We start from the raw sequence: 17049 nt of genomic DNA, 5'->3' as shown, positions 1-17049 counted from the left end.
TTCCCAGCCTCCTGTTTTAGTTCAAATTTATACAATTTTGTGTTCACGGTTCTAGTGTTCTTTCCCATTGTTTCCATGGATCTCCCTCAATTTACACTGTCTTCAAGAGTGATTAGCTATAATTGACAGTCCTTACCACCCTTTTTCGTCTGTATCACCAGAATTTATATGATCCAATCCCCTGTGGTCTCCAGTCTTCGTTCTCTCCACCCCTCCACTCTCCCCCTTCTCCACAATCTGTTTGATTTCTGACTTTTCCCAGTTCAAGTTAACGGTCGTCAACCGGAAAATTTAATTCTCCCTGTCATGTTTTGTAACATCAAAACTTTAAAACTAATTGAAAGCAAAACAAGGAGCTAGCTAGGAGATAACAGGTGTAGCATTACTTTTTACTTTAAATGGTGTATGTACGCAATGTTCCCTCTAAGGTACTCATGTGTACGCATGCACATCTTTTACTACTAGCGTGCAATGGAATTTAAACTGCGTTTCGAAGGTTGTCACTCTCTACCTCGTGTATTTCACGATCATACACAATCACATTTCCTTTTCCCATTTCTGATACATTTAGCCACAAACGCACAATAACCACACATCCAAAAGCTATCTAGTTAGAAGATGTCTAAATGTGGACATGAGAATTTCAACATAAGCACAGGTCTCTTTGTTGTTATCAGTGCAAATGTAAAGGATTTGAAATAGACTTCAATAAAGACTGAAAGACTACTACACTGAATGTTGCCAGGACTCAAAAGAATGAGAAATAGGGAGAAATTGGATAGGCTAGGACTCCATTCCTTGGAGCATAGGAGACTGAAACCTTATCAAGGTGTGTAAAATCATGGGTAAGATGAACACCCACACTTCCTTTTCCCAGAGGAAGTGAGCCGCAAGTTAGAGGGTGTAGGTTTAAGGTGAGAGGGAAAAGGGAGCTGGTGGTTACTTCACACAAAAGATGGTGCATATATGGAATGAGCTGCCACAGAATGTATTTGAGGCAGGTATCATAGCAACACTTAAAAATGCATGGATGGGCAAAGGTTGAGAGGGATATGGGCCAAGCACTGACAAATAGGATGAGGTTTCATGGGCACCTTGGTTAGACAGACTGGTTGGGATAAAGAGCCTGTTTCCATGATGTATTTTTCTGTGACTAAACAGAGTGAAGATCTAGCATTCGGGCACTCCATCATTAAAAAACTGGTTCAACACAACATGATTTAACTAACCTCCTCCTTGACCTGATCTTCACTAACAGACTACACTAGGCAAATGTCATTTTCCTTTCAATGCATAGTTTAAGAACACAGGAATAGATAGGTTTAAAAAAAGTCGCATTTTACCTTCTGCCTGTTTGTCAGTACATGATACAATGATAATGGAGATGATGACTAATCATAGCAATTGATCCATATTGATTAGTCTCCATAAAATCCAGGCAACTGAGCAGGAAAGCTCCAATGCTGGAGACATAACTTTAAAGTCAAATCTTTCCTTGTAAAGGTTGTAAATCCAGGGGACATAACACAGGCCTGTAAAATGATAAACTAATCCAGAGAAAACCAATCTGCAGAAACAATGCTGAGGAGAAACGAAGATTTCCTAAGGGGATAGTGGAAGCAATTACTCCTTAATTTCACTTGTCATGTCTAGTTACTCATATTCTGCATTTCAAAATGTTACTTCTGAACTAAATCCATGCAAATATATATTTGATTTAATACTAACTGCTTCCCTAGGAAACTTAATTGTTTAACCACTCAGTCACTCAGCATTGTTTCCACTGACTGGATTCGAATTTAACACCTTTCAAATGTAAATCACGTCCTCTGGTTTCACTGTTCTGGACAAGGTGAAATAGCATGCCACATTCAACTTATTCAAATTGGTTTAGAACTCTGAATGTAAAGGAAAAGTAATCGTGCCCCTTCTCATTGGCTTTAGGTCACTATTCTCCTCTACAATGCAATGGAAATGCATTGCTGGAGTCTGGTTGTTGCATTACCAGTCCACTTGATTTTTTTATGAATGGCTCACTATGTCCCTTGAGCAACAACACAAACAGATTTTTATTTTTCGTGTGTGAGCGTAGACAATGTTACTAATGACAAGAGAGCTCAATGGCCATGAACAAAAGTTGATTGTCTTCGGCCTGATCAGATATTGATGTTGTGATGGTCACTACGATTCCCTGAGCATAGGAGGAAAATAAAACTTGCTTTCACAGGGGCAGGATGGTAGTGTAGTGGTTAGCACAACATTTTACAGTGCTAGCCATTGGGGTTCAATTCCCGCCACTGCCTGTGAGGAGTTTGTACCTTCTCCCCGTGACCACAGGTTTCCTCCTCCGGGTGCTCTGGTTTCCCCACACAATCCAAAGACTAGGATTAAATTGGGGGGTTGCTGGACTACATGGCTCCAAGGGTCAGAAGGGCCTACTCTACACTATCTGAATAAATAGGTAAATAATGTGTGTATCAAAGAAAAACAAGCATTTCATGAGAATAAAGATGGATTGGAAAGGATGGATCCAATATTTCACAAAAGAAAAGATATTGGTGAGCTTGAAAGTTTTTGGTCCCAAGCATTTGATGAATTACATCTGTGAGTTTTGAAAGAGGTGGCTGTAGAGGTAGTGGATATTTGGTTATCACTTTCCAATATTGTAAAGATTCTGTGGATTGCAGTGTGGCAAATGTGACTACTATTTAAGAGGGAGAAGGAAAAGAGGAAACCATTATCCTGTTGGCCTGAAGTAAATAATAGTGAAAAGTTGGAATGCATATCAGAGGATGTAATAACAGACCTCCTTGGAAAGGATAATAGAACTAGGCAGAGTCAACATGGATCAACAAAAGGAAAATTCTCTGCAGTTTTTTTAAAGGTTTAAAAACTTGAAGATTAAATTTATTTGCAGATTACATAGTTAACTGTGCTGGAGATATGTTGGGGGCAGCCTGCAAGTGTTGCCACACTTCCTGTGCTAGCACACCCACGACTTGCTTACCCCAGCCTCTATGTCTTTGGTGGGAAGTGGTGCACCTGGAAGAAACCTCCACGACCACTGGGAGGACGTACAAACTCCTTGCGGACAAATGTTATGTTAGGGCAAATGTTATGTTAGCCCCTATTATGAGAAGATTTGAATAGACAAGCAAGAATGTCTTACCACATTTCTAAATTCAAAGTAAATTTATTGTCAAAGTACATATGTGTCACCAAATACAACCTTGAGATTCATTTACTTGTGGGCATACTCAATAAATCCATAATGGAATAATAACCATTTAAGAATCAAGGAAAGACCACACCAACTTGAACGTTCAATCAGTGTACGAAAGATAACAAACTGTACAAATACAGAAAGAAAGAAATAGTAATAATAAATAAATAAACAATACAGATACAGAACATGAGATGAAGAGTCTTTGAAAATGAGTCCATTGGTTGTGGGAACATTTCAATGATGGGGCAAATGAAGTTGAGGGAAGTTATCCACTTTGGTTCAAGAGCCTGATGTTTGAGGGGTAACAGTTCGAGGACTGTAAGTCCTGAGGCTCCTGTACCACCTTCCTGACGATAGCAGCAAGAAGAGACCACGTTCTGGGTGGTTGGTGTCCCTGATGATGGATCCCGATTTCCTCAGACAATGTTTCATGTAGATGTGCTCAGTGGTAGGAAGGGCTTTATCCGTGATGGACTGGCCTCACAACTTAGCGACCTAGGTTCAATCCTACCTGTGATGTTCCTTGTATGGAACTTTGATGTTCTCCATGTGACCGTAATTCCAGGCAGTGTCTAGAATAGGTTATATGGTTACATGGTAGGTACAACATTGTGGGCTGAAGGGCCTGTAATAAGACCATACGATGTAGGAGCAGAAGTAGGCCATTTGGCCTGTCGAGTCTGCTCCACCATTCAATCATGGGCTGATCCAATTCATCCAGTGATCCTCACTCCCTGCTTTCTCCCCATAGCCTTTGATGCCCTGGCTAACCAAGAACCTATCTATCACTGCCTTAAATGCACCTAATAACTTGGCCTCCACAGCCGCTTGTGGCAACAAATTCCACAGATTTATCACCCTCTGACTAAAGTAATTTCTCTGCACCTCAGTTCTAAATAGACATCCTTCAATCCTGAAGTCGTGCCCTCTTGGCCTAGACTCTCCTACCATGGAAAATAACTTTGCCATATCTAATTTGTTCAGGCTTTTTAACATACAGAATGTTTCTATGATAGCCTCCCTCATTCTCCTGATCTCTAGAGAATACAGCTCAAGAGCTGTCAGATGTTCCTCATACGGTAACTCTTTCATTCCTGGAATCATTCTTGTGAATCTTCTCTGAACCCTCTCCAATGTCAGTATATCCTTTCTAAAATAAGGAACCCAAATCTGCACACAATACTCCAAATGTGGAGAACAGGCAGAGTCATTCAGAGTCTGTCCATGGTCTCCTCTACTGTCAAGATGAAGCCACACTCAGGTTGGAGGAACAACACCTTATATACCGGCTGGGTAGCCTCCAACCTGATGGCATGAACATTGACTTCTCTAACTTCGTTAATGCCCCTCCTCCCCTTCTTAACCCAACCCTGATATATTTAGTTTCCCCCCTCCTCTTTTTTTTTCTCTCTCTCTGCCCACATCACTCTATCTGTTCTCTATCTCCCTCTGGTGCTCCCCTCCCCCTTTCTTTCTCCCTAGGCCTCCTGTCCCATGATCCTTTCCCTTCTCCAGCTTTGTATCACTTTCACCAATCACCTTTCCGGCTCTCAGCTTCATCCCACCCTCTCCTGTCTTCTCCTATCATTTTGCATTTCCCCCTCCCCCTCCTACTTTCAAATCTCTTACTATTTTTCCTTTCAGTTAGTCCTGATGAAGGGTCTCGGCCCGAAACATCGACAGTGCTTCTCCCTATAGATGCTGCATTTTGTGTGTGTTGCTTGAATTTCCAGCATCTGCCGATTTCCTCGTGTTTGCTTTTTAAATATACTTGTCATTGAGAATTGCAGCTAAGGTTCATTGGACTGGTTTAAGAAATATTCAGTTTGCCTTTTGAGGGGAGATTGAGTAAATTAGTCTTGTACTCTCTGGAGTTTAAAAAAAACCTCAAACAGATCTCAATGGAAATTCCAAAGTCCTTACAAGGACTCACCAGGCTGGACATGGTGAAGATAGTAACTTGTCTTAAGAATCTAGAAACGAAAATCGCAATATCAGAGGAAGAGGGAGGCCATTTGGCACTGATATGTGGGGAGTTTTCTCATGCACAGGGTTCAATATCTGAGAAGGCTACAGTCTTTTCTCTTATTTTATGCTCTTATGTTAAAGCTCTTCTCAGATGGTGCTATCATGATTGTAAATAAGGAAAATTGAAGCAATTTTGCAAACCACAATATTTCCGAGATACCTACGTACATATTCAGATGAGAGGTCTGGGGACAAATGGCAGTTCTCTTGCTGTTTATTGAGGTAGTGCCGTGCCATACTTCATGTATATCTGAGAGAGCAGTCAGGATCTAGGCTTAGTACTCTGACAGTATCACACTCCCTCAGTACACCCCCAGCATTCAGGATTGATCTTGATTCTTGTAAGACAGAGACTTGCAGGAAACTAATTTACTACTTGGAAAATAATTCTGATATGCCAAAGCCTTGTCAATATCATTGATGTGTTAAATGTAATTTTGTCTGACTTTCAGGCAGCTGCTGGCACCAAGTTATGCTGAGACTCACTATACCCAGGATGGAGAGGAAAGGACCACTTTCCCTGGCCATAAGGTGAGCTCATGTAATAATGTGACTTTGTGTACTGGATAAGGGCTGGGCTGCCAATGACCGTGAGATGCAGCTACTAAAGTTAAACTCGAAGTACATTCACAGTACGTGAATGAGGTGTGTTACATGTATAATCTGTACAATTCCACTTATGCATGCAGAATATGATTGTCTTACTGTAAGTTTGCAAAACATTGCATTTTCAATTATGTTTGAATAGATGAGAAAATTTGCATCATTATCCCGTACTTTAGAAAGAAGAGAAAACAGAGGTTTGTTACAATCTGAGGAAACTCCCCTATACTGCAGGAGGTCTGAGATGTCTATGAACAGGAAAAACATTGTTGTGTCTCTATAACTAATCCTATTGTAGAATCCTTATGCAGATCCTAAACAAAGACACTTCAGTTATTTAATTCAATCTATAACAAGGTGACAACAAGGTGGCCGGAAGGTGTTGAATCAATGTGGATAGATGGGACCCTATGGGACCCTGATGGGAGTTATATACAGGCTGCCAAACAACAAAAAGGACGTGGTCTACAAATTACAATAGGAGATAGAAAATGCATGCCAAGACGGCAATGTTACCAATAGTCATGGGGAATTTCAATACACCAGTAGATTGGCACAATCAAGAGAGCTATTTCTAGAATGCCTATGACATAGTGTTTTAGAAGAGCAGCTCATAATTAAGCCCCGTAGCGGATCAGCTATTCTGGCGAGCAAACACGAGGAAATCTGCAGATGCTGGAAATTCAAACAACACACACAAAATGCTGGTGGAACACAGCAGGCCAGGCAGCATCTATAAGGAGAAGCACTGTCGACGTTTCGGGCCGAGACCAGGGTCCTAATGAGATTTACCAGGATGTTGCCTGGTTTAGAGAGTATGGATTATGATCAGAGATTAAGGGAGATAGGGCTTTACTCTTTGGAGAGAAGGAGGATGAGAGGAGACATGATGGAGGTGTACAAGATATTAAGAGGAATAGACAGAGTGGACAGCCAGTGCCTCTTCCCCAGGGCACCACTGCTCAGTACAAGAGGACATGGCTTTAAGGTAAGGGGAGGGAAGTTCAAGGGGGATATTAGAGGAAGGTTTTTTACTCAGAGAGTGGTTGGTGAGTGGAATACACTGCCTGAGTCAGTGGTAGAGGCAGATACACTAGTGAAGTTTAAGAGACTACTAGACAGGTATATGGAGAAATTTAAGGTGGGGGGTTATATGGGAGGCGCAGCATTGTGGGCCGAAGGGCCTGTAATGTGCTGTACTATTCTATGTTCTATCTTCTAAAGAAAGCTTTTGGTACATTGGCCTTTATAAATCAAAGTATTGAGTATAAGAGTTGGAATGTAATGGTGAGGTTGTATAAGACATTGGTGAGACCGAATTTGGAGTATTGTGTGCAGTTTTGGTCACCTAATTACAGGAAGGATATTAATAAGGTTGAAAGAGTGCAGAGAAGGTTTACAAGGATGTTGCCGGGTCTTGAGAAACTGAGTTACAGAGAAAGGTTGAATAGGTTAGGACTTTATTCCCTGGAGCGTAGAAGAATGAGGGGAGACTTGATAGAGGTATATAAAATTATGATGTGTATAGATAGAGTGAATGCAAGCAGGCTCTTTCCACTGAGGCTAGGGGAGAAAAAAACCAGAGGACATGGGTTAAGGGTGAAGAGGGAAAAGTTTAAAGGGAACATTGGGGGGGGGTCTTCTTCACATAGAGAGTGGTGGGAATGTGGAATGAGCTGCCAGATGAAGTGGTGAATGCAGGCTCACTTTTAACATTTAAGAAAATCTTGGACAGGTACATGGATGAGAAGGGTATGGAGGGATATGGTCCAGGTGCCGGTCAGTGGGACTAGGCAGAAAAATGGTTCAGCACAGCCAAGAAGGGCCAAAAGGCCTGTTTCTGCGCTGTAATGTTCTATAGTTCTATGGTTCTATAGGCAAAGGAGAATTGGTTGATATTGTGTTCTTGGATTTTCAGAAGGCCTTTGACAAGGTCCATACATGAGGCTGCTTAACAAGCTACGAGGCCATGGTATTACAGGTATTACTATCATGGATGAAGTAATGGCTGACTGGCAGCAGGCAAAGATAGGAAATAAAGGGAGCCTTTTCTGGTTGACTGCCAGTGATGTGGTGTTTCACAGGGGTCTGTGTTGGGACCTATTCCTTTTATGTTATATGTCAATGATTTGGATTATGGAATTCACACAAAATGCTAGTGGAATGCAGCAGGCCAGGCAGCATCTATAGGAAGAAGTACTGAAAGGAAAGATATATTTCCTTTCAGTTAGTCCTGACGAAAGGTCTCAGCCCGAAACGTCAACAGTGCTTCTTCCTTCTGCCTGGCCTGCTACGCTCCACCCCCATTTTGTGTGTGTTGCTTGAATTTCCAGCATCTGCAGATTTCCTCGTGTTTGGATTATGGAATTGATGGCTTTGTTATAAAGTTTGCAGATGATATGAAGATACATGGAGGGAAGGTAATTTTGAGGAAGAGAGAGGCTAATGAAGGACCTAGATTAGGAGAATGGTCAAAAAAGTAGCAGATGGAATACAGGTAGAAGAAATGAAAGGGTTAACTATATTCTAAATGGAGAGAAAGTACAAAAAATGGAGGCACAATGGGACTTGGGAGTTCTTGTGCAGGATTCCCTAAATGTTAACTTGCAGGTTGAGCCTGTGGTGAGGAAGGCAAATAGGATGTTGGGATTCATTTTATGAGACCAGAATATAAAAGCAAGGATGTAATGCTGAGACTTTATAAAGCATTGATATGGCCTCACTTGGAGTACTGTGAGTAGTTTTGGGCCCCTTATCTGAGAAAAGATGTGTTGAAACTGGAGAGGGTTCAAAGGAGGTTCACAAAATTTATTCCAGGATTGAATGGCTTGTCATATAAAGAGTGTTTGATGGCTCTGAGCGTTTATTCACTAGAATTCAGAAGAATAAGAGGTGACCTCATTGAAACCTATTGAACAGTGAACGTGGAGAGGATGTAGTGGGAGAATCTAAGACCAGAGGACACAGCTTGAGAATAGAGAGTCGTCCTTTTAGAATGGATATGAGGAGGAATTTCTTTAGACAGACAGTGCTGAATCTGTGGCATTCTTTGCCACAGGTAGCTATGGAGGCCGTCTTTATGTATATTTAAGGCAGAGGTTGATAGATTCTTAATTGGTCAGGGCATGAAGTGATATGGAGAGAAGGCAGGAGATTGGGGTTGAGAGGAAAAAAAGATCCACCATGATGAAATGGCAGAACAGGCTCAATGGGCTGAATGGCTTAATTCTCTTCCTATTTCTTATAGACTTATGGCCTTAAAGTATCCTGATTATTTCTGGTGTGATAAGCGGGCATTGACTGAATAGTTATTTCAAAGGCAACACGAGTGAATCTGCAGATGCTGGAAATAAATAAAAACACAAAATGCTAGCAGAACTCAGCAGGCCAGACAGCATCTATGGGAGGAGGTAGTGACGACGTTACGGGCCGAAACCCTTCATCAGGAGTGAAGTAACATGGGATGGTTGAGGGGGGATAAGAAGTGGGGGGAGGGATGAAGTAGAGAGCTGGGAAGTGATAGGCTGAAGGGAAATGGGCTAGGGGGAAGGTGGAGAATTATGGAAAATAAAAGAGAAAGAAAGGTAGGGCTGGGGGGAGATTATAGTGAGGGGGAAAAGAGAGAGAAAGAGAACCAGACTAAAATTATAGATAGGGATGGGGTAAGGGGGGGGGGGGGCAGGGGTATCAACGGAGGTCTGTGAGTTGGATGTTCATGCCGGCAGGTAGGAGGCTACCTAGGCGGGAGATAAGATATTGCTCCATCAACCTGTGTGTGGCCTCATCTTGACGGTGGAGGAGGCCATGGACAGACATATTGGAGTGGGAATGGTCTGTGGAATTGAAGTGTGTGGCCACAGGGAGATCCCGCCACTGCTGGAGGACTGAGCGCCGGTGTTCGGCGAAACGGTCTCCTAGTCTGCAGTGGGTTTCCCCAATGTATAAATGGCCACATCGGGAGCACCGGATACAGTATATCACCCCAGTTGACTCGCAGGCAAAGAGGTGCCTCACCTGGAAGGACTGTCTGTGGCCTAGGATGGTGGTGAGGGAAGAAGTGTGGGGGCAGGTGTAGCACATCTTCCATTTGCAGGGATAAGTGCCTGGAGGGATGGGGGGGATGAATGGACAAGGGAGTCGCGTAGGGAGCGATCCCTGTTGAAAGCCGAGAGTGGGGGGAAAGGGAAGATGTGTCTGGTGGTGGGATCCTGTAGGAGGTGGCAGAAGTTACGGAGGATTATACGTTGGATCTGTAGGCTTGTAGGGTGATAGGTGAGGACCAGGGGGACTCTATCCCTGGTGGGCTGGCGGGGGGATGGGGTGAGGGCAGAGGTGCGTGAAATACGGGAGCCGTGATGGAGGGCAGAGTTGATAGTGGACGAAGGGAAGCCCGTTTCTTTAAAAAAGGAAGACATCTCCTTTGTCCTAGAATGAAAAGCCTCATCCTGGGAGCAGATGCGGTGGAGGCGGAGGAATTGAGAGAAAGGGATAGCATTTTTGCAGGAGACAGGGTGGGAGGAGGAATAGTCTAGGTAGCTGTGATAGTCTGTAGGTTTGTAGTGGACATCGGTGGATAGGCTGTCTCCAACGATAGAAACAGAAAGATCTAAAAAGGGGAGGGAGGTGTCGGAAATAGACCAGGTGAATTTGAGGGTGGGGTGAAAGTTGGAGGCGAAATTAATGAAGTCGACGAATTCAGCATGTGTGCAGGAAGCAGCGCCGATGCAGTCGTTGATATAACGTAAGAAAAGAGGAGGACAGATACACGGTGTAGGCTTGGAACATAGATTGCTCCACATGGCCGACAAAAATGCAGGCGTAGCTAGGACCCATGCAGGTGCCCATGGCTACACCTGTAGTTTGGAGGAAGTGGGAGGAGCCAAAGGAGAAATTGTTAAGGGTAAGGACTAATTCCGCAAGGCGGAGAAGAGTGGTGGTAGAGGGTGACTGGCTGGGTCTGGAATCCAGGAAGAAATGGAGAGCTTGGAGACCTTCCTGGTGGGGGATAGAGGTATATAGGGACTGGACGTCCATGGTGAAAATAAGGCGGTGGGGGCCAGGGAACTTGAAATCTTTGAAGAGATGTAAAGCATGGGAAGTATCACGGACATAGGTGGGAAGGGACTGAATAGTTATCTTGGTTTCACCGCAAGCAGAAACCTTCTGGCCTGGATGCACACCCCACTCTCTCTTCATGCCTGAGCTTGTTGGGTACACATGTTGACCTCTGGCAGTATGTTTCTGAGGACCTGCTTGACAGAATTGCCTGAGAGGCAAGAGAGGATGAGCTCTGTCAAATCAGTCAAAAAATTGTTAAATATCTTGGAACACTAGGAGACAATAAATGCTCCGAAAATCAATTTAAGTAGTTAAAGATTAAGAAAAAGTTTTATTGAAGATATTTTCAAAGTACACTTATCTTTCCTGCTTCTGCAAATGAAAGTTCCTGTTCAGATGTATAGAGTGGACAGCCCAATGTGAGGTTTGACTTGATGTAGGATCTGAATCTAAAACTAGATTAGTCTCAGCAAGGCCATTCTGCTACTGGGCTCCACCTAGAAAGCAGTGTTGAGGTGCCTTGACAGATATGGTGACGTCTGTCACTCAGAAAACTCTGGACTTACTATGTTCTCATGTAAGGCTGTGACCTGCCATTGCAGATGTCTAGATCCCTCAGAACTGGCAGCCAAAGCCAATGCTAATTTCCCCAAGGCTGCGAGGATTTTGGTATTGCGTTTTAATGATGATCAAATAGTGAATGAACATAGTTCTGCTGTAAATGAGGGAGAATAGCTCATTGAGAGTCTCAAGCAGGTAAGATGAAAACCATTTTGACTTGACCAGATTTATCTAAGCAGCTGCAGGATGTGAAGCCTTGGTATGCTTCACCATCATTAATAAGTACCTATTGTCTACTTTTATTTTAGGCACACTGTTTTTACCATGGCAACGTGAAGGGGTTTGAGCATTCCACCGTGGTATTGAGTACATGTGGAGGTCTGCGGTAAGAATGACTGTGCATGCATTTGATAACCAAAAATACTTATATAACAATAAAATTGTAATGGATTGGTTTGCAAATTATCTCATGAATGTCTCAAGCTGAATTAGCTGCAGTGAAAGGATGAGAAGATAGGGAGTTAGGGAAAAGGTAGGTTATGAGTAATGATGGCTGGTATTTGTTGTCTGGTGCCTGGTTGGACATAACGACGGTCGGTTGTTGCCTTGAACCAACATGGACTGAGTAGTGGTTGTTGAGAGATCTCTACCAGTGATAGGACTGGCTGCATTAACTGACCTCTGCAGCCTCTTCTGTTCTTGTGCATTGGAGTCTCCAAACCAGGCTAGGATTCAAACATGACCTAATAACGATAAAGGAACAGGAATATATGTTTGCGTTATTTTAGTGTATGACCTAGAAGGGTATACCCCCATCCAATTCCAGAAGACTTGTATTTCTATAGTCCCTGAAAATATTCTGATGAACTTCACAGAAAATCTTGAGGGTAATTAATTGCTGTAGTTGTCGTGGTTTCTCGTGCCTCACAAACGACCAGGAGACGCAGAAGATTCTTCAAGAAGTATTAAACTTTAATTTGCAAATCAAAGCTGAGGCAGTCAGTGAGCTAGTCGCTGATTGCCCACCGATCCTTGTACATAGCATTTTTTATAGCAATCTCCTGGTTTAGTTGCATTAGGATATCCAATCGGTCTATAGTTGCGTATCACAAGTACATCCACCACTATTGTTTCTACCCATTGACTTAATCATGTTCTAATCTATATCTGTTAGCTACCTCTCATTAACACACCATTGTCTTCTACATTCTTAAGATTTCATTCTCCTACTAAATTGGGTACATGCATAGCAAATAGCAAACTCAGACTACATAATCCACATCTCTTAGCTTCCTTTTATTAACACACCATTGCCTTCTACATTCAATTGGATATATGCATAGCAAATAGCAAACTCAGACTACATAATCCACATCTCTTACCTTCTTCTTATTAACACACCATTGTCTTCTACATTCAATTGGATATATGCATAGCAAATAGCAAACTCAGACTACATAATCCACATCTTTTAGCTTCCTCTTATTAACACACCATTGTCTTCTACATTCAATTGGATATATGCATAGCAAATAGCAAACTCAGACTACATAATCCACATCTCTTAGCTTCCTCTTATTAACACACCATTGTCTTCTACATTCTTAAGATTTCATTCTCTAGCAAATAGCAAGTTCAAAGCTGACTACATAGTTTTGGTTACACAGCAAACAATTTCAACTTTTATACTCCAATATAGTGAGCAACATCAGAAATTCTGGGAGACAACCTGTTTCCAAGGCACCACCTTTTGTTACCATTGCATGATGGTAACTGGGAGAGCCTCCTGTTCTTTCTGTAGAACCATGGGCTGACTTACAAACAATGAAAAAGGAAAAATGAATTTTGTTGTGGTGCTGCCTGAAGGAAAGTTGCTCCAACAGAGTAGCTTTGCTCCAGTGGCGCACTGAAATGTCAGGTTATAGAGCACACTCATGACTTTGGAGCTGAGCTTACACTCCCAGTCTTCTGTCTGAGTAGAGAGCACAATGACTGAAACTAGTTTACAGTTAGATCAGGATTTCCAGGATATTGAAGTCCAAGTTCAGGTTCAAAGTATTGTCACAGGCATACACACACACACAAGGTACAAATGCTATGAAAATTCCAGTGTGTTTCAGCAGAACAAATCATTGCAGTTGTGACAGACACAAGAACAGAATGAACCTAATGACACTAGTGCAAGTTGAGAGAGTGTAAAAGAAATATTGTCTGAGAAAGTATTAAGGGTTTTCTAGGTCAGTACATGAGATTGTTGGCATTGGGGAAGAAGCTGTTGTTGAACCTTGAAACCAAAGGCAACATTGAGAAGAGGGCATGGCCGAGATGGTAAAGAACCCTGATGGTGGATGGCACTTTCCTTAGATGTTCCTTCTTGTAAATGTTCTCGATGCTGGGGAGAGCTGTAAATGTGACTGAACCAGCTGAGTCCACCACTCTCTGGAGCCTCTTCCATTCCTGTGCAATGCAACTTCAATATCACTGATTTAAACATGACCCAGGGACGATGAAGGACATGTTCATGTCAGTTTGAAGATGATTGTGTTCTCATGGTTCTTGTTCTCTATGGTGGTAGCAGGTACAGAGGTTGGAGAAATTTCTGAAGTACTGTTCTTACTTGGGATGATAGGAGTTTCTGTGTTAAGCTTTGACAGCCATTATTAGTGAAACTCCCATCTGTCCACTGTCATTGCTAAAGTGACCAGTTTTGGACAACTCTCAGCACATCTCAATATTGTTTTTTTAATCACCACAACCTTGTGTAAAGTCTTGTTCAAAAAGTAAATCTGGTTTACACCAAATCCAAGTAGATTGAAGAACATGATCTTTTGATTTCCTATCTGCCATCTGTGTTTACTGTACTGATGGGGTGTATAACATCTCTCCAGGAAAAGGGGAAATGTATTGGTGGGGGGGAGGAAATCACATTTATTTGCATTGCTGGCCTTTTGCTCACTGTGCAGATGTTGGGATGCTATTTATTAACAGCATTAACTTCCTTTGATATGTAATCCGACTACTTTAGATCTTCCAGTCTTGGTGTTTAGTTACTGGTAAACAGACTAACATCGGAATGCCAACTTGGAATGGATCTGTTTACTACTCAAATGTCTAGTAAGTTAAATTATGTTACTTGGCAAGTAATATTCTTTACAGTAAGCTAAAGCAAAGTTTAAAGTAACAATGGAGGAGGAAGGAGTTCTTTGGAGTGTGGCAGCATCTGGAGGTTGTAAGTGCAGATGGTTGGGAGTTCCATGTCAGCATACAAAGAATTTTCCTATTTATAACGAAGGAAACCGCAAGCCATCTCCCCGGATGAAAACAATGAACTTCCTATACTGGATATTCTGTCAAGGTCAATCAGATCAGCTTAGTAATGTTTATATGAAACAGGGAGCAAATTGTGTGCAGATGGAGCTTTTGCAAAGAATGTGTGGTGTAGTGTACCTTTCTTGATGAGGCAGAATTAATCTTTCACACGGAGTCTTTACTTCAGAACTGGACCATCATGCTGTGTTGCTAAGGTGGTAAAACTAGGTTTGTGATATAAAAGTTAAGGTAATTATTAGTTTGACTTTGTTTCTGTAGTTAGCTCTTGAAATTGAAAGTTGACTTCATGCTATAATTCATGGCTTGAGCTGACATTTGAAAGCAGTATTGAACAATGTAATATTTAGAACTGTCACAATGACAAGGCGCAGTCTTTTATAACAGATAATAAACCAATGTCCTCTTAGCATTAAAGTCTCTCTTCTTTTAATCAAAGAACAGACATTTTACAGTGTTTTGTCGGTATTTCCTATTTAACCCCTCCCCCCAAATAATTATTGGGGTAGGTTGTTATATTGCTGTTGTAAACACCATTGGTAGGAAATGGGTTCTGTATGGTGTTTTCTATTTAATCTCCCCCCCCCCCCAGGCGTAGGTTGTTACATTGCTAGTTGTAAACACCGTTGGTAGGAAATGGGTTCTGTATGGTGTTTTCTATTTAATCTCCCCCCCCCCCCCAGGGGCAGGTTGTTACATTGCTAGTTGTAAACACCGTTGGTAGGAAATGGGTTCTGTATGGTGTTTTCTATTTAATCTCCCCCCCCCCCAGGCGTAGGTTGTTACATTGCTAGTTGTAAACACCGTTGGTAGGAAATGGGTTCTGTATGGTGTTTTCTATTTAATCTCCCCCCCCCCCCCCCCCCAGGGGCAGGTTGTTATATTGCTAGTTGGAAACACCATTGGTAGGAAATGGTTCAGTAGAAGATGAGCTTCACTGAACTGGAATCCAGCTGGGGAAAGTTGTGATTTTGATATGCAAAGGTCTGGATTTGATCGCCCTGTGTAGAAATAGCTAATGTGTTTGCTCTATCGATCCATTAAAAATAGACTAAAGACTTATTTTTTGTTTGGTAAATTGTATGGTGAATGCATACACATTGCTTATACAGTTAACATAAACTCCCACTTATGCCTATGGATTTGAACTCTAAGCTGCGGTAATGTGACTTATTAATGCATCTTCTAATTATTCTTTTTCCTGTTCCTAATATGCTTACCATGTTAAGATTCAGCTCCGATTGTTCACTTCAGACTCAACATGGCAATGTATAGTAATAGCTTACCCTGACCCAACTATATCGAGGTCATGCCAAAAAAAAAGTCCAGCAGCACCTCTACTACCTCAGGAGGCTAAGGAAACTTGGCAAGTTCGTGTTGCCCCTCACCAACTTTTATAGATGCACCATGGAAAACATACTTACTGGATGCACCACAGCTCAAAATGGCAACCACTCTGCCCAAGTCTGCAAGAAACAGTGTAGAGTTGTGAGCGCAGTTCAGCACATTACAAAAACCAGATTTCCCTCCATATATTTCTAGTACTTTGGTAAGCAGTCAATATAATCAAAGCTCCGTCCCACCAAACCTCAGGCATTCTCTCTTCTCACCCTCTCCCATTTCTGATAATACCAAAGGCTAAAAGCACTGGGTAAAGTGTAACTTCTAACCCACTGTTATAAATCTACTGAATGGACATCTTGAGTGATGAGTTAGACTCTTTATCTCACAGTCCAGTTTGCCATTACTTTGCCTGCACATTTTCTGTAACTGTAAAACTATATTCCACATTGCGTGCCTCTGAAAACTTACTGTGCATTCCTAAACCAAAAGCTGTGAATGAACCAGGAGGTTTGTAGTCTGCTGAGGGCTAAGTCTGTGGCATTTAAGTCTGGTGACCCAGGTCTGTATAAAAAAACCAGGTATGACTTGTGGAGGGCTATTTCAAGAGCAAAGAAACAACTCCAAGAGAGGTTAGGGGCAACATTGGATGCACGTCAACTCTGGCAGGGTTTGCAGGGAATTGCTTACTACAAAGCACAACCCAACATCATGAATGGCAGCGATGCTTCATTACCAGACGAGCTCAACATCTTTTATGCTCGCTTTGAAAGGGAGAATAAAACCACAGCTATGAGGATCCCTGCAGCATCAGGTGACCCTGTGATCTCAGTCGATGTCAGGCTGTCTTTCAAGAGGGTGAACCCTCACAAGGCAGCAGGGCCCGATGTGTCTGGTAAGGCTCT

The 17049-nt window shown here is 42.3% G+C and overlaps 1 protein-coding gene across 1 annotated transcript in view; it reads left to right on the top strand.

Annotated features, from left to right (window-relative positions):
- The window catches only part of adam19b (ADAM metallopeptidase domain 19b), a 194753-nt gene that overhangs the window by 111964 nt on the left and 65740 nt on the right, over positions 1-17049 (top strand). The window contains exons 4-5 of the mRNA XM_073067881.1: positions 5707-5785; positions 11785-11861. Coding sequence (XP_072923982.1) covers positions 5707-5785; positions 11785-11861 — 156 coding nt within the window. The remainder of the gene's footprint in view (positions 1-5706; positions 5786-11784; positions 11862-17049) is intronic.

Source organism: Hemitrygon akajei, chromosome 15 (genome assembly GCF_048418815.1).
Source record: "Hemitrygon akajei chromosome 15, sHemAka1.3, whole genome shotgun sequence".
Lineage (NCBI taxonomy): Eukaryota > Metazoa > Chordata > Chondrichthyes > Myliobatiformes > Dasyatidae > Hemitrygon > Hemitrygon akajei.
This window is presented reverse-complemented; position numbering and strand designations above follow the sequence as displayed.